The sequence below is a fragment of the Apodemus sylvaticus genome, chromosome 10 (genome assembly GCF_947179515.1).
Source record: "Apodemus sylvaticus chromosome 10, mApoSyl1.1, whole genome shotgun sequence".
NCBI lineage: Eukaryota > Metazoa > Chordata > Mammalia > Rodentia > Muridae > Apodemus > Apodemus sylvaticus.
Genome location: NC_067481.1, coordinates 41,648,362 through 41,672,141, shown reverse-complemented (window position 1 = coordinate 41,672,141; position 23,780 = coordinate 41,648,362). Strand labels below are relative to the sequence as shown.

Genomic DNA, 23,780 nt, shown 5'->3' with positions numbered 1-23,780 from the left:
CAATAGTGCAGGGGGGTGTTAGGTAGATTTCTGTTTTGATTGGTAGTCTTAGGTTACCTAAGCCTTTCCTTGCTGTATACTGTCCTTCCACACAATGTGCCCAACTTTCATCATATGCACATCCAATCATGCACAGGATGACAGAAAGTTTTCCCTAAACTATATTCATTCTGGGAACATAGCGTGCCCATCCAAGCCAGATACACTCCTCCTCCTAATTCCAGGATACATACTGAGATGTCTTTGAATAATTTCTAACCAGTGAAAGTAGTGTGGGGTGCTAAGGAATTGCCAGAGATTATCAGGACGGAGGAGCCAGTTACTTTCTTTAGACAAGGATGTATATATAGCTTGGTATAGGTAGTGGTCCAGAATTGCTAACCACTTGTGTGTGTGTGTGTGTGTGTGTGTGTGTGTGTGTGTGTGTGTGTGGTCTGTCTGTCTGTCTCTCTCTCTGTATGTATGACCTCAAGCCAAGTATGATTCTAGTTTCCTAAGCTGTCCCTACACATGCTGCTTCCCAGGATGTTAAGCTCCTCCTGGACACTAAGACGGTACAGCCATTGAATTACATAAAATGGGCAAGCACAACTATCATACCCTGTTTTCTGAGGAGGGATGTCCTGGGGCTCCAAAGTCCTTCAGAGCACCAGGTGAACACAGATCAGCACGGGCTTCCCTGTGTTGTCCCCTGGTTTCTTTGTTCTGCTGCATAATGATCAGTTACATTTCATAACCACACTCTCTTTAGTTTTCACTCCCATCCGCTGACAGATGCCAAGTCCCACCCACGGCTTTGTGTTTTTTTAATTTGCTGTCTTTCCAGGAGTTGGCCATGTTCAGCTGCTCAAGACGCCTCCTTCATGACCTTGTGCAGTCAGAGTCTTCTCTGGAAGCATCCACCCACTCTGCTCCCTATAAAGGTAGACGGGAGAGCCTGCAGAACCCAGAGGCTGAGATCCACCCAGTAACTTCCATCTCTCTCCCTCCACCATGCAGATCTCCACAGCACTTCTATTTCTGCTGCTCACGGTTACTTCCTTCACCTCCCAGGGGCTGGCTCACCCAGGTAAGTCTCCTCCAACCTTTGAGGGAAGCCAGGCATTTCTCAGACACATAGCAAGACTCTTCAGACACATGCTGTTAACTTCACCATTCAAAGATGGGACAAGAAAGCCCATCCAGAGAAACAGCCAGAACTGATATTGGTCCACATTCATATTTTTCTTTCTGTCTATGTCTCTGTCTCGGTCTGTCTGTCTGTCTCTGTCTTTGTCTGTCTGTCTGTCTCTCTCCCCCCTTTTACCTCTCCCTCTTCCCCTCCCCCCTCATGACTATTGACGCAGGTGCCAAGTGCATTCAGTATCTGGGTATGACTCACTGAGTATTTTGATAGTAGTGAAATGGAAGGTCCTTTGGGGTGGGGGAGGGAGTTTCTGCAGGATTCTAATAAACAGTTGCAAAGCAGGAGGTCCTGAGACATGTTCTTAAACAGGTGCATCTTTACTGTGTTTAAGAACCTGCTGTAGTCATACTAAGTGAGGTAACCCAGTCTCATAAGATCAATCATGGTATGCACTCACTAATAAGTGGATATTAACCTAGAAAACTGGAATACCCAAAACATAATCCACACATCAAATGAGGTACAAGAAGAACGGAGGAGTGGCCCCTGGTTCTAAGAAGACTCGGTGTAGCAGTATAGGCCAAAACCAGAACAGGGAAGTGGGAAGGGGTGGGTGGGAGGACAGAGGGAGGGAAGGGGGCTTATGTGACTTTCAGGGAGTGGGGAGGGCCTTAAAAGGGGAAATCATTTGAAATGTAAATAAAAAATAAATCGAATAAAAAAAAGAGACAGAAAAAGAACCTGCTGTAGATATTTGCAAACTAATGCATGCTGCAGTGACAGCTAATCCAAATCAAATCAACAAGGGCCAACTTCTTGCCACAGCGAACAATAATAATGCATGGCCTCGACTTCTGTACTGTATACTCAGGTTCCCAGACTGCTTAGAAGAACAAAGGAGAGACTTCTCCACAGGCAACATGTGCAAGCTCAGAACCATCACATGCCATTTCATCTTCTCCCTTAATGAAGAAGCTGGTTAAAACCTCCAGCCAAAAGATACCAAGAGCACAACCTCACTTGTGCCCAGAGAGCAGATGGCAGAGAGTGCTTGATGACTGGTTCTAAGACTATCGCATTGCTGTGTGCTCCTCTTAATGACAGCAAAAGGATATCAGAGTGGTGAAGTCTTTTTCTATCCCCTTTCTTCAGTCATGCTTACGGTTTTGAATGAGTGAGCTTATTAAGTACATAGCAAGCCAATGTTGAGAGAGACAGAGACAGACACAGACACAGACAGAGAGACAGAGAGAGAGAGACAGAGACAGACAGAAACAGAGACAGAGCACAAAATATCTATTGCTCAAAATCTTCAGCCAAAACTGACTAGGGAAGCCCCTTTAGAGCAGTCATCTGGGGTGCCCAGTGGGTAGGTCCCTCAGGTGAAGCTGGAGCTCATGACATCCATCTGAAGCTGGCTGGGAAGATAAGACTTTTCTTCCATGGATATGCTTCCCACAGCTGGACTGCTGACTTCTTTTCCCCAGGGCAAGCACTTTTATATCGTGGGATAAATGATAATAACCTTTTTTTGGCAATCGTTCAGATTTGAATTATTTTTAGGGACATAATATTTTTACTCTTGGGTGTCCGGCTTGTTGCAGAGTTTGGGTCGAGTCCAACACCAACTTAGAGCTCTAGAAGAACCCTCTGAGACAGACATAATTTGGCCTGAAGTTGAGTAGGGGAACCAGCTTCTAAGTGAGCTCAAACAACGCATAGAAATTTAGTAATATAATGTAGTTTGTGTCAGCCTTTAAATGGTCTGTACGTTGATATATGGCATGGCTTAGGGTCCAGTCTCTGGAGATTCTGTGGCCTCTCCCATTAAGAGGATTGATGACTTAGAGGGATTCCAACATCCAAGTTATGGCTAAATTTAGAGGCCAAAGGTTAAAATACTGGCTCTAGTTTCTGGCCCCTTTGTCTTTGCTGATGTAGGGCCTCCAAGCTGTGGTTGATGGACACCCTGGAGGGCAGCCTTACCTTTCCTACAATGTTAACATTCTGTAACATTTAGATAACGCTTAGAAAAGAAAATTTAAGGAAATCCTGGTTTTTCTAAAATATAGTTTTCTGAAGTATGAACCAGCCTAACAAAGTCAGCAAATCACAAACAACTACTTGATTAGACATGCATATTTTGGCTTTTGAATCCGTTTTTGTAAATGTTGCCAGGAGCAGAGCAATATCTGTAGGAATTTTAATAGCTTTCATTTCAGTCATCAAACATGCACAAATCTTTTAAATCCCATCCCCCAAACACCTTGCACCATCTACACAGCCCTCTTGTGACTTGGACCTAAGCTTTTTTATTTTTTCTTATCACACAAAATCCACATTTACTTTTAAATTTTTACCCATTTAATAAGAAAACTCATATTTACCTTCTTTAAACCCTCCCTCTCATCTAGTTACTTATGTAATTCATTTGTGTGAATAAGAGTTAAATGCAAATTATATACAAGTTACTGTGTAGCAAATTAACATTACCTGACCCTACATCTTGTTAAACTGTCCAGGCTTTTTTGGGTGGGCTTGATTTGTTTGTTTGTTTGTTTGTTTGTTTCTGTTGTTCTCAGACAAACTTTCTTAGCACTTGAATTTTACTTTTCTCCTTCTGGTCTCACAGTCTTGAGAAATTTCTTGTACTATGTCAAGAGCCTACAGGAAAATCAATGACTTTAATCAATGAACAGTCTTTGGAAACATGGAAAAGCCAAAGAAAATGTTCACAGAGAGACAAAATATATGTTAACCCTGATATTAAAGTTTTGGGGTACAGAAGATGGCCATTCTCTTGTTCTAGTGGTGGGCAACAGGGAAGCTAGGTGTCTGTGGGTGTGTCCTTACTCCTTCCATTTCATCACTGGTATGTCCTGTTCTCTCTCTCTCTCTCTCTCTCTCTCTCTCTCTCTCTCTCTCAATCTCTCTCTCTCTCCTTTTTATGAGAGTCATTTCTTTAAAACAGAAATGGTAATTCATAGCCTACTGGCAATGCCAAATACATACTTCATGGTCTGGGGAATTGTTTGTACAGCCACACTTAGTTTTGAATGAGTGAGTGTATTTATTAAATATATAGCAAGTGAATATAACAGTAAAAATAAAAGGATAACAGACACACACACACACACACAGAGAGAGAGAGAGAGAGAGAGAGAGAGAGAGAGAGAGAGAGAGAGAGAGAATATCATCAGATCAAGGGCTCAAAAGACCCAGTGAAAATTGAATGGGACAACCCTGTTGAAGCTGTCAATTGAAGTTCCCAGTCCAAGGAGTTCCCAGTCCAAGGGGTCCTGGTCAGACTAGAATGCCCTCCCCAGAGAGCAAATTAATAAGAGAAAGGTAATATCATCACACTGAGGGCTTAAAACCAGCAGAAACTGGCTGAGGCAGACCTTTGAGATAGTAAGCCACTGAGGACATCCCCATGGCTGAAGCCTCTCCATGTCCTGCTAGTGAGTTTTCCCTCCAGCTGTTCTCTGGGGCACAGTACCTCATGGTTTCTTCTTCTGTTCTCTCCTCTCTTCCTCACAGAGTCAGATATCATCTCCTTACCAGACAAATCTTGGGGGAAAACTTGACATAAACATTCTTAGGTCTGAAATGAAAGGGAGGGTAAACCTGCTTCCTGAGCCAACTGCTCCAAGCTCAACAATATATCACAGATTACCAGGGTAATATACATGACCTCTTTGTCAGAGATGATGGGTCCCACTGTGCAGAGGACCATGGGGAAGGTCATACACCACATCAAAGGTACAAGGCTTCATGAATTTTACCTCCACCCTTGATGTGCCCCTACCTTCTCCTGACTTCTGTCCTACAATGTCTTGATTGAAAATACCCACTGACCCCTTCCTGTGCATTTCCTTCTCCCAAAATTTAGGCTCCATCCCAACTTCCTGCTGCTTTATCATGACCAGTAAGAAGATCCCCAACACACTCCTGAAGAGCTACAAAAGAATCACCAACAGCAGATGTACCCTGAAAGCCATAGTGTGAGTAGACACCACAACCCTACGGAGTGTACACACACACACACAAACACGCATGCACAAACACACACACACACACCCCTCAGGCCCCCAAACTAATTTCCCAGGAACATGATCAAGAGCTGTGTCTCAATTAAAGAATCTGTTTGAGAATTGCAATCCAATCCATGAGCTTTGACAGCACATGTTTATTCCAAGATCTCTACATGGGAGCTGGTTTCTGCCCATATTAGTTCTTTTAGGTCAAGAGAAAAGATCTCTTTACTGGGTCAGCAAGAGCAGGAGCCAAGCCTGGAGTCCCATCCTTCCTCTGACCATCATTTTATACCACTGTGACTCTTACCCCATAGCAAATTATCCTGGGGGATGAGGAAGAAAGGGAAAAATTTCTAGGATGTCCTAATTGTTTGTTTTCTTCTACAGCTTCAAGACAAAGTTGGGCAAAGAGATCTGTGCTGACCCCAAAAAGAAGTGGGTCCAGGATGCCACAAAGCACCTGGACCAAAAACTCCAAACTCCAAAGCCATAAACAGCCTCTTCGTTTGACACTAACCCAGTGCCTAAAAAAAGCTTGATTCCTTCTCTTTCCTAAGATGTGCTCTGAGGGAATATCAGCACCCCAGGGACTTGGCTTCATGTAGTTACAGATGGGACTGTAAGTCATTATGTCTGCTGAAATAAGTCAGACTCAAAAGATTGTGTAATTTCTTGCATATGCAACATCTTAAAGGCAGGGGTATGAAAGGAGGTGTGGAATTATTGAGGAATAGAATGGAATGAGTTAGGGGTAACTGAGGATAATAAAGGGGTATATACAATCAAAGTACCTTATACACATGTATGAAAACGTCATAATGTGATCCATTGTTTTGCACAATTAATATATTTTGCACAATTAATATACACAATTAAAATGTTAATATTTAAATATATGTTACATTTAAGAAATTGGAGTTTTAAAGCATATTTTAATGGATATCAGTCCTTTTGTCATTTTGTTGTTTGTTTGCTTGCTTGTTTGGGAAAGGCTCTCACTGTATCACCCTAGCTGACCTGTAACTCACTGTGTAGACCATGCTGACCTCAAATTCACAGAGATCTACTTGCCTCTGCCTTTAAAGTACCACCATGACAAGCCAGAATGGCTTTTTATTAGACTATACCAATTATATATAATAAAATATTTTACTACAACATTTTCTTAACCTTGTCATTTTTAAGATATAAAGCTTTGAGGAGATTCCTGTCCATCTGTCAGTCCTGATTAAGTCCTCTTGTGACCATCTCCCCATTTGCAGTATAAAGGTCATTGTACTGGCTAGTTTTGTGTGTCAACTTGACACAGGCTGGAGTTATCACAGAGAAAGGAGCTTCAGTTGGGGAGGTGCCTCCATGAGATCCAGCTGTGGGGCATTTTCTCAATTAGTGATCAAGTGGAGAGGGCCCCTTGTGAATGGTACCACCTTTGGGCTGGTGCCCTTGGGTTCTATAAGAGAGCAGGCTGAGCAAGCCAGGGGAAGCAAGCCAGTAAGAAACATCCCTCCATGGCTTCTGTATCAGCTCCTGCTTCCCGACCTGCTTGAGTTCCAGTCCTGACTTCCTTTAGTGATGAATTGCAACGTGGAAGTATAAGCTCAATAAACCCTTCCCTCCCCAACTTGCTTCTTGGTCATGATGTTTGTGCAGGAATAGAAACCCTGACTAAGACAGTCACCATATGGAAGTGTTTCATATTTCCAGGAGGATATTGTTATTGGGAGTGTAAGGTATATGGTATTAGGAAGAAATGAATTTGCTTGGGCATTTATAAAATCCATGCATGACTTATTGTCTTATTACCACTTCAGGGGAGTGTATGAGTGTATGTGTGGGTGTGTGTAATCTTGTTCAGCTGGGGTGGGGTAAAGATGGCAGTTGGGGAGAACTGTTTGTGAGGTGGGGCTGCATTCCTTACAAAATGACTCTTTGGCTTGCCTAGTGTTTATTAAAATCCAGATATTCTAGTCTGTTGTTCCTAGGATTCTTGCTCCATCAACAAGGTCCTAACTACACACACACACACACACACACACACACACACACACACACACACACACACGAGCTGAGCCAGTCATTCTGCAGGAGACTTCCACTACACCAGTGCTCAGCTCTGGGTTTCATGCTCCTATGAGCAAGGTTCCAACTCCACAATCCTCAGTCTTTCTGCTGGAATGCTCCACCATGATGTAATGCTATTCTTGTCCCGAATCTCCACTGTGACCTTTTGTAACCATCTGTGATAATTTTCCCCTTTGACTATACAGCTATCTCTTGCAACACAAACCACACAGACTCCACAGACACTCAAAAGCACAGGAAGCCAGATTACCTTGAACCTCAGGCTTAGATGAAGGCTTCAAAGGTATATTACCTGACAGAAGCCGTCTTAAGGAGGGAAAGATCATTCTTGGCTTAGAGTTTGAAAGTTCAATCTATTGTGATGGGAAGGGTGGCAAGAGCACATTTATCTGCAGCAACAGGAACATGAGGCAGCTGTTCTCACTGGCTCTGCAGTCAGGATACAAGATTGTCAAAGACTGGCATCATATTTGCCTCCTCCTATTTGTACATGCTGGCTCAAGGATAGTGTTGCCAGTCTCCAGGGTAAATCTTCCTTCCTCATTTTAACCTTTCTGGAAACCCCTTCACGGACAAGATCAGAGGCATCCCTTCTAGGTTATTACTGATTTTAATACAGATCATCTGCATTAAAAGATGATCTACCCCAAGATTAAGGTATGTGTAGATGGATAGACAGTGGTGACACCAGGAGGGACCTCAGTCCAGGCAGATAAGAGTCACTACTTTAGCCAATGCCTAGGAGTGAGGATGACTGATATTTGTCTTATCCACGGGGTGTACATGTCTGACATGGTGGGAAAATCTAAAAGAAGTATGGAAGTTGGGTTGTCAAGACAGTGATAAGTAGGGTAAACATAAAGTTTACCATCTGAATTGAGGTGGTTTTCAGAACAAATATAAGCTATGGCTAATTTCTCTTAGAAAATGGATATAAGTTAGCAAATCATTACGCTGGTCATAACACACATTGTTTCTGGGTAATGAGAAGAGAAAGTTCATGGCTAGAGAAACTTCAGGAAAAACAAGTGGCTATGGGCAGGATTGTTGAGAGAAAATGGAGAAGCAGTTGACATACTGCTACATTAGATAGGCAAGAAGCTGTGTGTATGTGTGTGTGTGTGTGTACACACACACACACACACACACACACACACACGCTCGCACCTCTGTCTATCTGTCTGGATCTCTGGTGGATAAAAAGGGAAAGTGTAAGCCCAAGAGTAGTCCAGTGACAGATAAAATACTATATTTTGAAAAAATGGTGTCAGAAATTTCCTAAGCTGCAATTAAAGCCACTCTAACAGCAGCCTAAAGAGAAGAACAGCATTAGATTCCAACTTCACACACTTGAGAGAACCCATCTGAAAGAACACAGAGTTGTAGTTTCTGTGCAAGGAACTCAAATCTACATTCTCCTTCAGTTTCTTCAGATGGACCAGCATCTATAGTCATGTGACTCTTATACCTAGTTGCAGAGACCAGCTTTGTCCTCAAGGATTGAAACAGTCATGGCTACTTGCTTATATAACTGTATCATCTGAAGCTGCCAGTCCTGGGCCTGAAGCTTTCTGGATTAGGCTTTGTACAATAGGGTCACACCAAGCTCTTTTAGGACCATGGTCACCATTGGCACAAGATGTTAAAGAAGGCAGCATAAGATACTCAGAAGAATGTTGTTCTGGGAGGTAGATGATCTCGGTATACAACTGTAAGTGATCTCTCTTACTGTTATTTTGGGTCTTTATAGTGTTAGTATGATACTATCTGTTAGGTAGGAAACTAAGGCCTCTTGTCATTGACCATATAAGACCACACATGCTAAGAGAAGTCTCTTTGCCACATCATGATCTCTGCTCACAGGGGCAAGAAAGGCTGGCAGAGGACTCTGCACACTGAGTAACTAGAATCCCTATTCTATCTTACACTGAACCTTTCTGGAAATTTCTCTATCAGACAGCTTCTACCACATAATGATTCCTATTCAGGAATGTCATGGCTCTGGCTTCAAGTAAAAGTCATTTATATCCTCTATAACCTCGCAGACCAGCTCCTAACACCAACCAAGATGAGACACATGCCCAGGAGGCACATACCAGCCATAAAGTGGCCATAAGGTATCCCACTGGGAACAATATACCAACAGACACTCTAATGTCAGTCAAATACCATGTAGACATCAGAAAAGAGAAGCAAAGGGGAGAGATCCCCTCTTGGTGTGAAAAACTGAATAGAATTTAGTTACATGCCCTATGCCAAGCTTTCTCTCCCATTTTTTTAAGTATCTTGAATGCAGTTTACCTCCAGTAGATCATAGCATGACTTGTCCCTGGAATACAAAATTGGGTGTTCAAAGTACCATGCATGTTGAAGCCTTCTACAGCTACATAGACTCTAGCAAAAACCTGGGATCTCACTGATATCTCTAGAAAGGAAACTCCTAAGTGATAATATTCAGGTAGAATGCTAGGATATGAGGAAAATAGAGAACTTTTGTCATGATGTAGTCACAGCATCCTACAGAGAGTACCAGAATGAAGGTAACCCAAAGAGTAGGGCCTGACTCACATTCCACTTTCATATCATGGCTGAAGGCTTCATTGAAGGTTCTATGGTGGAGGAGACCTAGGTGGGAACACTTGGCAGCTCATACCCTGAAGGAGAGCTTCAGTCCTAGGGGAGGAAAATTTCTAGGCAGAACAACAGATTCCATTAGGAACCCTCCTTATCTCTGGACTGACTCCATTTGGGCCCTTCCTTAGTTCTGTTCAAATTCATGTACTCACATGAGATCTAGAAGTCTTTCAAGCTTCTCCCCCCTCCCCCCCAAAAAATAAACTTATAAGAGAAAGTTTGATAAGATGTCCTTCAACCTCCTTCCAAATGCTGTGGATGCTCTTGAGACTGTAAATGGTGCGCACCTTCCTTGAATCCTCATTCTACCATTCCTTCATCTCAGCTAACCTAAGCTGGACCAGGCAGCTGGACTGCACTGTTGACTAAGACTTCCAGTCATCTTGTTCTTCTGAAGGCCAGCTTGCTTCAGTGGCTCTTATCCACCTGATAGCATTAGGTGAAGGAACATCAAGAAATAGATGAATAGGCCACCCAGATATCAAAAAATATTCAATGAGGAGGAGCAGAAGTTCCATCTTCTGTTGATGACTAGGGTCCACCCCTGCCACGGTGGGAATGCCTTCTACCTTCTCCTTGCCTCTGAGTCTATGACCTGCAAGTAACAAGTGAGACCATAGCCATAGCTTGATAATTCTATCTAGCTATAGCTAGGATGGCATATCTCTAGAATGTATGAATGCAGCCTTCCCCTATAATTCAAGATGCTTCAACCACACCACCTTGACCGATAGGAACAAAAACTACAAATAGTAGTAATGGGTCATAAGAAAGGATGAAAAGCAAGGTCACTATTATTTCTATCTTTGATTCTTGGATTGTTGATTTTACCTACCAGCAATACAACATCACTGTGATGACTTTGGAGGTATGTGTTGATTCTTGAAGATGGATTCTATCTTTACAAGGCATTCTCTCCAAGCTAGTAGCTCAGCTATACCTTCAGCAGGCCATCCACTAAACTCTCTTGCTGGGAACCTCTAGGAAAACATAGGTGCTCTACAGAATTCATCACAGGGGCACAACCCAGTGATTCACCTCATTTGCTGCAGTGTGCCTGGTATTCTACAATGATGGGAAGTGGAACACTGTGCTTAGGACAAGAACTCTATGCCATCTCAGGAAATGGTGCTGGCTGAGGTCCTAGAGCCAAAACTATCAAACACCCACCTAGAAAGTTTTTGTTCCAGTTCAAATGAAGCATTGCCTTTTTGCAATGCAGAACCTGTAGACATTAATCAGATGCATAGTTTCCACAATCACTGGTTATGTTCCTGGATGGATACTCCCACAGCAGAACTTAGCATTAGCCCCTGCTACTTGCCTGCTGCACCATCCATCCGCTACATCAATCTTTGTGGGCAGGAACCCTTACCACGGGGCCCATACATTATATAAACCCATTCTTATGACTAATTTAATCATGATTTCACTGTCCCAGAACAGTGTTAACAAATACCAGAGGTTGGTCAGTGTCAGTGACTGGCCAGCTCTGTTTCTCTGCAGTCAGCATGTCTTCATGTGCGATGTGCTGTCTCATAGATACATCCACTATGCCTCATACTCCAATTGAGGTTTTGGTTATGTTTTTTTCTCTCTCTCTCCTTTTTTATTGGATGTTTTCTTTATTTATATTTCAAATGTTACCCCCTTTCCAGTTTTACCCCTCCTGGAAACCCCCTATCCCTTCCTCCCTCCCCCCGCTTCTACAAGGGTGTTCCTCCACCCACCCACTACCACCTCCATGCCCTCAATTGCCCTACTCTGGGGCATCTATCAAGCCTTCATAGAACCAAGGACCTTTCCTCTCATTGATGCTTGACAAGACAATCCTCTGCTACATATGCAGCTGGAGCCATGTGTTCTCCTTGGTTGGTGGCTTAGTCCCTGGGAGCTCGAAGTGGGGAGGGTGTCCAGTTGGTTGATATTGTTGTTCTTCTTTTGAGGTTGCAAACCCTTCCAGCTCCTTCAGTCCTTTCTATAACTCCTCCATTGGAGACCCAACACTCAGTCCAATGGTTGGCTTCAAGAATCTGATTCTGTATTTACAAGGCTCTGGCAGGCTCCTCAGTCATATCAGGCTCCTTTCAGCAAGCATTTCTTAGCATCCACAATAGTGCCAGGGTTTAGTGACTGTATATGGAATGAATCCCAAGGTGGGACAGTTTCTGGATGACCTTTCCTTCAGTTTGTGCTCTATACTTTGTCTTCAGATTTACTCCTGTGAGTATTTTGTTCACCTTCTCAGAAGAATCAAAGCACCCACACTTTGGTCTTCTTTCTTCTTGAGCTTCATGTGATCTATGAATTATATCTTGGGTATTCTGAGCTTTGTAGCTTATCTTTTTATCAGGTTCAAACTATCCAGACCAGTAAGCATTATCTATTACCTTATGTATAGTCACATGCCACATAATGATGTCAATTGCAGACAACACACAGGATGGGAGGGCCCAGAAGATCATGTACAATGAGACATGCCTAGAGCTGGTGGTATCAAAATGAAATGAATGAGTTTCCAGTGCAGTTGCTGTGAACATTGTTGAAATGATAATAGAGGGGGCTTTAGGAACACACATAAATGTAGCTGATGATATGGTGCAAGTTTTACGAGGGTTTGATTTTGAAATACTCTTAAAGAAATTCTTCTGTGTATAACAAAACATTGAGTAACATCACCCACTGCAGAGAAATTCTCCATGAAAGAAAAAGTCAGCACAGCCAAGTCCATTGCTAGCTCAGAGAGACTAAAGAGATGGCTCAGTAGTTAGACCACTGGCTGCTCTTCCAGAGGACCCAGGTTCAGTTTCTAGTACCCACATGATGGTTTACAACTGCCTGAAACTCCTATCCCAAGTGACCTGATGTCCTCATCTGGTCTCTGAGGGCACTGTTTGTACATGGTGTGCAGACACACACACAGGCAAAATATTCATACACATCAAATAAAATAAATAAATCTTTAAAAAAAATACTTGTCCAAGTCATTCCAATAATCAGTGACCAGTCTAATTAGTCAGCCGACATTGATATCCAGCCAAGATACTCCACAATCAAGAAAAGGTTATGACTCATTGAAGGCCAGATAATCATAAGCATTTGTCCAGCAGTAAGATGTTATTAACTATGGTATGCACACTGATTCCAGATGTAATTCCAGTGCACATTTAATGGACTACAGCAGACTCTAAAGCTAACTTTTTTACGCATTGAGAAACAACAACAAAATTCATATGGCTCTCTTCTCCGGGATATCATTTTATGGCCAGGGTTTGGAAATGGATCCTCAGTGTCTCAAGCACACACATTACAATGACAATAAATCACCATTTGCTAGCGCGTGTGCTTATTTACTGTGCTATACTTTTCACCATTCTTATAGGGTATGCTACTTCCAGTTATGCTTCTTTAAAGAAATGAATTATAAGGCGATATGCTGTGCTCCACCATTAGCAACCACATGCATCTGAGATGTACTCTACCTCTGGTGCTGACTCGGCTTTAAACCACCCTGTTTGTTATGGCCTGTTGGCATATTAGATGGTCTCAGTAAGTAGTCCCATGAAATGACTGATCTGAAAATGAAATTTAAAGTGATTAAGGATTACAAAGGTGGAAAACTAGAGGCTGTTATCACTCTTCAACCGTGTCCTATTTTATCATGGTGGCCCTGTTGAAGAACAAAAGCAAAGCAAAGGAGGATATTAAAGTTTCTGCTTCATTAAAGGCTGTGAGGTAAGGTTAAGGAGAGTTTGAGAATGGCCTGCATCAGAGAAAAGTCTGATGACCTGAACTGGAGGCACACAGAAGCATGCCCCACGACGTTCCATGGTGATCTTGGCTAAAGCCTGACAGTTTTCAACATTGAAAGATAAGGCTAGACTAAGCATAATGTTGGATTTTGTGCTAGCTCTAGGTGAGTCCCACATGATGATATACAAAAATAAGCCATGAACCTCCGAATGCTGCAAGGAAGACAACTGAAAAAAAGCCAATCATGGAGGAAAATGGTTCTCCAGAGGTCTCCCAGAACTGTATCCATACCATACAGCCTGGGCATGCACAGACAGTACCAATAGGTTCATTTTAAGTACCATGCTGTGTCCACACAGTGACCAAATCCAATGACGCATATCTCAGAACCCTGTCTCTGTCCTTAAGCATCCTTCGGTGATTACATCCTAGCCTCAGATCTCCTCTTTCTATAGAAGAGAGTGAGCAGAAAATCTCCCCCAACAATATCCACTGGGAGGACACCCCTGTACTTCTGTCTTCTGTGACCACTCTGAGATGGGCAGAGTGATTGATAGCCGTGTTTGCCTCATGTTCCAGACCCAAACTCAGACTTCACTTTTCAAAAATGATTGGCCAGGCAGTCCCAGGAAGAGCAAAGTAAGTGTCCTGGAGGAGTGGCTAATGTGGATATCTGCACCACCCATCCATCCATCTGGCTTACTGTGTCTTAATTGTGTTCATCCCAGTGGACCTACAGCTTCATCCTCCAGGGGACTGCTGCTGCACCAATACCATCCTGCACCATGATTTAGTGCCTAAATCTAGTTCATCGTTGGCAGTGCTGGCTGCAAAAAAAAAAAAAAAATAGTTATTCTATTTTCCACAGCCAATGCCAATTCATAAAGAGACACACAGTAGAGACCCACAGGTCATCAGTGTCACAAAACTAGGAGATGTCTTCCCTGATCCTGCTAGAACTCAAGGCAGAGCAAAAGGCATCTGAGACTAGAAGTAGTTCAGACCTGAGGCACAGCTGGCCAGTCATAGCTTTATTCTGTAGCGCACATTTCTTCTAAGGGCTTTAGTTCCCCACCACCACCACCATAAAAATTGGGTATAAATTTAGGAACTATATGCCTAGCTTCTACTTATCTGCATATTAAATGGCTAGGGATAATGTGTGCAACTGTGTGTGTGTATGTGTGTGCATCCACATGTGCATGGGCATGCATACCCCCACTTCCCAATGCATATGTACACATGCATGGCTATATGCAGAGGGCAGAGGACAACAGAATCATGTCTCCCCTGTCTCTGTGTAGGATGTAAGGATCAATGCAAGCATCTCTATCCACTAAGCTCTCTCATCAACCCAAGCATCAGTTCTAAAGCACTTTCTCCCAAAGACTCTCATTTGCTGTACCACAGCTGACCTTTGTTTCATCTCCTGGACCTTCTGTAGCTCTGACACCCTACACTTAATCACACCAGAAAAGAAGGAATAAAGATGCCTGCCGCCAAAGAACGTCATAAATAATAAACAAGATATGCTGTATGCTTAGGTGTGTGGGTATGTGCTCAGCAGGGGCAAGGGGCACATCCACAGGCCTTGGCTTCTATGGGAAAAGCACACAGCTTCCCTAAGCTTTAGTATTAAGATCTTTATAATAACCACAAGAGAAGCAGTGTTTACACCAGAGATTTATCTAGAGGATTAAACAAGTTTTCCCACAAACTCTAAAGTCCTGGCATGAAGAAAACATTTAACAAGAATAGCTATCAATATTTATTAAACATCAGCTGTATACACTTCTATATTAAAATTGGGTTTGTGGAAATATTTATTATACAGAGTGCTAAGCAAATTTGGCTAAACCTACTAGCAAATCCCAAATGAGATCTCATTGGCAAGTAGCTGAACTGAAGTCCAGGCCTTAGGGAATACAGACAGGCTCAGAAGACTGGCACAGGACAACTGTGTGAGACAGGGAACTACCGATGCCTTAAACATCTTGCTTCTGTCCTAAGCCCTAAGCTTTCTTCTGTAGGGAAGGACAGGATGGAGCAGAGTCAGCTCTGGGGTCCTAGTCAATTCTTCCTCTAATTGTATGGCACTGGGGGAGGGTCTGAGACAGCTACAGAGCAAAGCTGTGAGTCAGATCTCCAACGCTGTGCCCATCATCACCTGTAAGTGGGTAGAAAACCAGCGAACCTTGTCACCAGGTGACTTGTTTCCAGCTCCCTTCAGAGTTATTTCTGGCCACATGCTTTCTTCCCATTCTCAAGTGATGGAGAAGTTAACTTCATTCACATTAAACAACCACTTCACAAAGCCAACACAGAAGAGAAATACACAAGGAAGCCAGGCAGTCACCCACTCCCCGCTGAGGGCAGTGGAGCTAGACAGAGTAGCTGCTAGAGGCAAGGCTAAAGTGTTGGCCTGACACTACTGACTGTGGGTGGCAGTGAGCTGCAATCTGGATGAAATGTCCAGAGTGACAATAGCAATCCAACTGCCTGACATCACTGACCCTCAGCCAGTCACCCAGGCTGTTATGCTCTGGGCCACATTGGCCACACTTCTTAGATTCGGAGAGTTCTGGTCCCTGGCAAGAGACCTCGGGCCTCTTTCCTCTATCTGGCATTTCTTATCTATCTTTTCTGGAACATAGGCATTCTTTGGAAAATCAAGCCTGCTACCATGCCCATTTTAAAAACATGAATCACACTTTGGGAGAAAATTTGAGAGTTTCTGTCTCATACTTGACCTTCCCAGCATTCCAGATTTCCTCTGACATCCCTAACTCCCAGTGACTATTAAATTTACTGAAAGCTGTTGTAGTCACTGGCAAAACACTTCTGGACTGAGGAAGATGGCTCAGTCAATAAAGTTCTTCTGTAAGCATGAGGACTTGAATTCAGATCCCAGGCACTCCCATAAAAGGCTGGCCAGAGCTGAGTGCACCTGCGATCCCAGCACTGTGTAGGCAGAGATGGGAGGGTCCCTGGGGCTTATTGAACATCTGGTCTAGTTGAATCATCAAGCTGCAAGTTCCAGGAGAGACGTTAACTGAAATAAAAATATGGTGGAGAAGAAATAGGGAAAGGATACCTAAGTTCAACCTCCAGCCTTCACAAATATATGTACACATGGGTACTCACTTACGAACACACACACACAAACACACACACACACACACACACACACACACACACAATGTTAAACACTTTTCATGGGGAAACCCACTGAATCTTTTTGCCAATACTGCCCACTGGTTCTAGAAGCAGACACTGAATTATAGCTTCACCCATTTCCATATTCCATGGCTGATGAGCACAGGGCATCTACCCAGTGGACACAAGTGAGCATCCTGCCTGGTCTCAGAACATCAAATGCTCTAAGGCAAGTGCAGGTCATAGCCCTGAGCCCAATGATCTAACATCCCCAAAAGGTATCATTTACCCTCTGGTTGAAACTCCTGTGCCCTTTATGATAGCCAAGTATTGCGGTGTCTTATTTTGGTTCTCTGTAGGACCACAGGATGACTGGGGAAGTCCCCTTCAGATACAAAGGAAAAAGGGGAGGCCTGCGACACATACCATCAAAATGCTGTTGTGTAATATGAAATCTGAGCAGTGCTGGGTGACATATGAAGGAGGGCTATCAAACCACAAATCCTTCTCTGAAATTACAAATAGTGGAGGAGAAAAGGCATCTGAAGGAGCTGATGGTAAGGGCCAAGAGAGCAGACTGTAGAGGGACACCTGGAGCACAGGCAAAACTGGATAGAAAGCTACTCCATGGTAGACAATGCAGCTCTTCCCTGTGCTGTATCGTGTCGAAATTTACCACGTGACACTGATTGTCCACTGGAGGGAGCCAGTCTTCATTAGAAGCCGCATTGGAGCTCTTCACACCTCGTCTATGCTGCAGCTAACACCTTGCTATATGCATGTGTATATATGCATACAGGTGAGGTGTGGTGGTGGGGATGCCTGTCTCCATGTGCTTTATACTGTACTTTTCATGGAGATGGGAGTGAGCACCGGGCAACTCCAGATCCTGGACCAGCAGTCTGTTCTGCTTGCCCACACTTTCGGCTCCCTGTCACCATTCACTCTGGGAAGACTCTGACAACTTAAAACAGGCTTGAAAAACCACATCACTCTAACATACACACACACACACACACACACACACACACACAGCAATGTTTCCAACATTGATATCTTTTGATATCCAAACATGAGAACTTTCTCCTGGTGAGACCCTATAGTCCTTAATTCAGCCAATGTTCCCATTTAACAAGGCTGGAAGGCTGATGGGGCAATGCTGGTAGGTTCTGGATCTGCTCACCAATCTAAGGACCATAGCTTCCTTCTCTCTGCTCCTTTCCACAGAAGACATTTCAAGGGAGAAGAGGTAGAGCCAGCAGGATGATTCAGGTCAGAGCACTTCCTGTTCTTGGACTGAGCCTGGCAGCTCTTCCTTGCTTCATCCTAGGAGCCTCTGCAGTGAGTGGGTAGAGGAATGTGGGCAGCCCCAACCACAGCTTCCCTTTTTCACTCCCTGGAAATTTCCCCAAGGCCCAGTGCCTACTCTGCAGATTGGAGATCTCATCTCATCACTCTTAGGCCATGACCTACCAAGGGATTCCTTTCATCTCCTGGACTTCCATGTAATGTCAAGGAACAGAATACAAGTATATAAAAACTAGGTAAAGCATTCAGAGTAGAGAGGCCAAGAGAAGACTCAACTCCTCCAGCGTGAAGCTATCTGGTGCTTTTGCACATGATATTCACCGCATAGAATGAGCCCTTTGTCCCTGCAAGAATATTTAGTACCTCTGGGACAATAAGACCACTAAAAAACAAATTGTGTGTGTGTGTGTGTGTGTGTGTGTGTGTGTGTGTGTGTGTGTGTGTGTGTGTGTGAGAGAGAGAGAGAGAGAGAGAGAGAGAGAGAGAGAGAGAGGAGGGGTGGGGATCCTCAGATGTCATTCCTCAATTACTGCCCCCCTTGACTTTTGACATAGCGTCCGATCTTGTGTGTTATACATGTATGGAAGCCAGTGGACAATCTCAGACATCACTACTTAGGTTCTGTCCCCCTGGCCCTTTGGCAGTCTCTCTCGCTGGTGTGGTTAAGTGTCTCAGCAACTAGGTTAAGTGTCCGGCAGAAGCAACAACAATCTGCCAGTCTCTGCTTTCCCAGGTCAGTGTGCCAACACTGAACTTTTTCACATGGATTCCTAGACCCAACTCAGATCATCATGCTTCAAAGGCAAGCACTCCACCGACGAAACCATCATGCTAGCCCAGAGGCCTCGCCTTTTATAAATGAGAACTATATATTTCAAAAGAGACCAAGGGTGGCTTCACTGTCTGTGGCATGAGTCAGAACTGCAAGCTCGGATACCAGACTCAGAGCCTGGCTGTTTTCTCGATAACAGCTCTGAGCACAGATCTACTCTGTATTCTATGGCTCTGGGATAATCTAGAATTGTTTTTGTGGGGCTTTACCTACTTATTTATTTATTTATTTATTTATTTATTTATTTATTTATTTATTTAACATCCTGATTGCAAGCCCCATTCTCCTCCCAGTCCCCACTTCATAGGGCCCCTCCCCCAATGCCTCTCTTTTACCTCTGAGGTCCCTCCTGGTTGTCACAATTTGTTTGTTAGTGGTCCGATTGTCCCAGAGGTGCTTAATATTACTGCAGGGACAAAGGGTTCCTTCTATGCTGTGAGCATCATGTGCAGAAGCACCAGATAGCTTACAGCCAGGTCTCTCCCTGGAAATCAACCTACTATAGTACCTCAAGTCATTGCAAGACTAGGCATATCCTCTCACAATGAGACCAGACAAAGCAGACCAATTAGGGGAACAGGTTCCACAGGCAGGCAACAGAGTGAGGCTAAGCCCCCATTCCAGTTGTCAGGGGACCCAACATCTGGATGATGAATCACTTGATGGATATGTAGCAAAGACTGAGCAACATATTTGCTACGTATGTGTGGGGTGGCTAGGTCCAGCCCTTGCATGTTGCTTGGTTGGTGGTTCAATCTCTGGCAGTTATATTTTATTTTGTAGTTACATGAAACTAACACGTAAAGCTGAGAGTAGGGTAAGGATGGCCCACCATCTTACAAGTGCACTTAAAAGTGCACGGCTTTTTGACATGGCCAGTCAACATGCAGGCTCATAAGTGACAAGGTTGCTCTGACATAGTGGTTTTAATGCCCAGTATCAGCTTCCTGGAAGCCAAGGTTATGGTTCCTGGCCTGTAGCTATTCCTTCCTTCTCTTGCTCACCCAACCTGCCCCCATCACTGGGAGAAGTACCTCCCCAATCCATTACAATACATTCTATAACATTTTCCCTGCCCTCACCCCACCTTGTTTTCTCCATCTAATCTATCCTTGGCTTGAAGAATGACTCATTATCTATAAAGAGAAAGACCCCAGGGAAAGAGACAGCAATAACCATATCAGTCATGTTTCCCTTTCCAGTGGACAGGATGGAGTGAGATGGAAGAGGATCTAGTTAGGGAAGACCTAGGAAAGAGCAGACAAGAGACAGAAATCCTAACTGGCAGGCTTTGGATGTTACTCTATGTGAAAAAAAAATCAGAAACTTCAAGATGCCAAGCATGGTACTATATTTGGGAGGTCCTTAAGGTGCCAAAATGTACAACCTGGATTCATTCCAAAGGTGACAAAGAATCTATAACCACAGATGTTTGAAGTAGTCAGAAAGAGGGAAGGCCTAATTAGCAGTGTGCTTTTGGTCTCTATAGTAACCTAGGAAGGAAAAGTAGAGGAGAACCAGCAGCTCATAGTAATAACAAGCTATGCTGTGACTTGTGGAAGATACAGAGTCCTAAGGACAGACAAGAAGATCTGGGGCCCCAGGTCCTAGAAACAACTCCCCAAATACCACACAATGCTAATTACTCTCTTACCACCCTACTAAACCTCAGTGCAGAGGTACTCAGAGATAGAGCCTCCTCTTAATGGAAGTCCCCCCCAAAATATCCTATGTAGTACACAAACTTGTCCAAATTCCTTTTCCATACTGAGACTTGCTGAGAAAACCAACCTTCTCCCTGCAGTAGAGACCAAGCCTGCAAGTCTGAGCAAGAGAGGGATGGCTTCTGCAGAAAGCAGTGTCTGCAGCATGAGGCACCAGCAGTGTGATGACCATGGAAACAGAATGAACTGATGCTGGTGCCAGATGTGTCATGAAACCCCTGTGAAAAGAAGTATGTCGAGTTTGCCCTTTCGGCCTCAGTTTTTCACTCTATCCAATAGGGATGGACCTGAATCCCAGGCAAGAGACTGAGGAATCTGGTGTACAAGTTCACAGATTCCTGCAGCTCTAGGAGTTATGTTTCTGAGCAGCTTGATTCCATGGACCCAGTGTCGTGTGTACACAGAGTAGGGAAGAGTTAGTAGAAAAACTATTTCAAGTGTATACTCAAGTGTACTCATTGCAGGCCTAATAGTCTTCCCATAACTTAAGTGCTACCTAAGATAGTTACTCAAAGTCCTAGGGACAGTATCAACTAAGCAGACTCGTTCATCTTCCCACCAGATCCCACATAGCTCTCGGTGTCTCTTTTGCCTTCAAGCACCAGCAGGACTAATACCACTCTCAGATCACACACGGCTGTGGAAAAAGGATGGCAGAGATGTCTCCACATATTCTGTTAGTAGGGGAAGCGTGTGACAGTGAGCAAGCCTTGAAAGGTGGTGAGGAATACTGGCAGGCAGAATGGTGACATGGCCATCATGCACCCAGCTTCAGACAGATGTTCCTTACACATCTGCTATGATGCTCTGCCTCTTGACACTGTAGAAGTGCTTACCCATCTGCCCTCATGGAGGTGTTTGCACACCACTGAGTGTCGCAACCTTGATGTCTCTTCAGCCTGTGACTGCACTGAGCTTCCAGGGGAATCTGTGCCCATCTTGTTCACGTTTGTACTAGATTGCTGGTTTCTAGTTTAGATACTGACCAACATCACTGGGACTGCTCTTGAAAGCATAGATATCCGGGTGTTGTCAAGGAGTTTCCCTCCCATTAAAAACATTACCTCCAGGAGGGAGCCAGGAAGATCATGAGACTTGGGAGGTAAATAAACAAGTCTGGGAGAGTTAGAACTTCCAAGATTCTAAAAGGCCCCTCTTCAGAATTGAGCAAGAATAAACAACAGCTGGGGAAGAGACTCTGACAAGCTGTTTAGCTTGAACCATCTCTGAAGAGGTTTTTCACATGTTGGTCTGCCTAAGAGTTGGGCAGAGAGCTTTCATGAGTCTCTGGCGTGTGCATTTTGGTGGCATGGCTGCTTTTGAGGGGTGCTTGCTCATATAAATAACCCCTCACCCAGACTTCAATTATTGGCTCTAATAAAACTCATTGGTTTTATAAGTTGGACTTAACAGCAGTTAACACATTAGTCTGTTTGGTGTTCCCTTTCTGGGGTTGCGTATATTGTGTCTCCACAGGACAGTCTCTCAGATAACACCAGACCATTTCCCAGGGTTCTGTGTCAGAGTGCTGGATTGTAGGAAAGTACACATGAGGTTTTCAACTGGTTTCCTCAGAAATGTTAAAGTTTCCTGATGCTCTCTGGGTTTCTGATGTGTTCCCATTGTTGGGTTCCATCCCACTGTCCTGAATTTGCATGTGGTATTTACAATTAATTGCTTGCCCAAGTCCTACTCTGGCCACTGACTACCCTCCAGTCCTGACTCACCACTGGTCAGATGTGTGTCTGTTTCTACAGGTCCAGTGATTTTGTAAACTTTGAATACATCTATGATAAAGCTAAGGATGTTCCAAGAACATGTGACACTAGGTACATCTAGCATGGCCCCTAACCCATTGCATTGCCTCAGACTCAACTACAAAAGAAGACAGATTTCATTTCAAGAAACTTGGCTCTCTTCCAACACATAATCATCTCCATCCAATATTAACTTGCTCATACCATGGTCACCATTCCATCCATCAGCTTCTAAATTAAGTTGTCTGGTCCACTTTAGATAACTATGAAGTAAGAAACCACCAAAAGAGCAAGGGACAGAAAGGCCCCACTCTGGAGAACATGGCCAGCAGCTGGCCAGAACAGTTTCAGAACTTAGGAAGTCTAAAGTCTTATTCTGATTTTGCTTATTAAGGTTCCTCAAATCCTGATTGAAACCAGAGTCAAAGGAAGGGAAATTACACAGTCAAAGAGATTTGCTGACTGTGGTCCCTGAACTTTTCACAGAAGCTACTTTTTGGGTATCTTTTTTCCCAATCTTCTAGAGGCTAGAGCACCTCTGCTTCATGTAAGTGTGTTGAGATTTCACTATCCTACATTTCCAGGAGACTTTTTTCTTATTTGTTTGTAAAGACTTTATAACATTATTCCCTTGTCTACAGCACAAAATTTATTGACATGCCATCTGTCGAATGGTCTGCATGCTAAGCCTCCTCCTGGCATCTTCTCAATCGCCTATTCCTCTCACTTTCCGTACCCAGAAGATCTAACTGGTTAAATATTCAACCATGTGATAGCATCTGCTTGTTGCTTCTTGTTTTCAACTCATGTAATTCACATGTATTTAGGGAAACTGAGGGCCCAAGAACTGAGATAAACATCTGAATTTGGATACCTAATTTCTGGTGGTCTGACTCCAGAATGCACTATCTTAACTCTGTCCAGCCCTTCCCAATGCTAAGTTTACTGAAGCTCTTCCCTGCCCTTCTCTATTTCCCTTTTCTTGGACTCAAATTTCCCAGTCTCAGAGTCAATCCACTGCAAAAATAATCATCAATCATAAATGAATAGAAGAAGGGAGAATAAAGTTGTGGTTGACATGTCAGGAGTTCCAATCATACCTAATCCTGTGCCTGGTGAGAAATCAATAAAGAATCGCATGTCTCTCGTGTTCCATGTGTTGTGCAGCACTTTCCTCTGATATTAAAACTTCCCATCTTGAAGGGAAGCTCACAAGACATAAATATTAAAAGGGAGGAGATTTGCCTTTTGATGGTGTCCTTTGCCGTACAGAAACTTTGTAATTTTATGAGGTCCCATTTGTCAATTCTTGATCTTAGAGCATACGTTATTGGTGTTCTGTTCAGAAATTTTCTCCCTGTACCAATGTCC

At 43.6% G+C, this 23,780-nt stretch overlaps 1 protein-coding gene across 1 annotated transcript; it reads left to right on the top strand.

The window, feature by feature from the left end:
* The first annotated feature begins 853 nt into the window (after window positions 1-853).
* Window positions 854-6,321, top strand: LOC127693879 (eotaxin). The gene is made up of 3 exons (XM_052195117.1): window positions 854-1,069; window positions 5,019-5,130; window positions 5,551-6,321. The coding sequence occupies exons 1-3, from the start codon at window positions 994-996 to the stop codon at window positions 5,654-5,656; spliced, it is 294 nt and encodes a 97-aa protein (XP_052051077.1). The 5' UTR covers window positions 854-993; the 3' UTR covers window positions 5,657-6,321.
* Window positions 6,322-23,780: the final 17,459 nt, after the last annotated feature.

Bases quoted from the DNA above. Each gene is read 5' to 3' on its own strand.
- LOC127693879 (XM_052195117.1), top strand. From the start codon at position 994: ATGCAGATCTCCACAGCACTTCTATTTCTGCTGCTCACGGTTACTTCC. The intron at 1,070-5,018 runs GTAAGTCTCCTC...CCCAAAATTTAG, and splicing joins CCAGGGGCTGGCTCACCCAG to GCTCCATCCCAACTTCCTGC. The intron at 5,131-5,550 runs GTGAGTAGACAC...TTTCTTCTACAG, and splicing joins TGTACCCTGAAAGCCATAGT to CTTCAAGACAAAGTTGGGCA.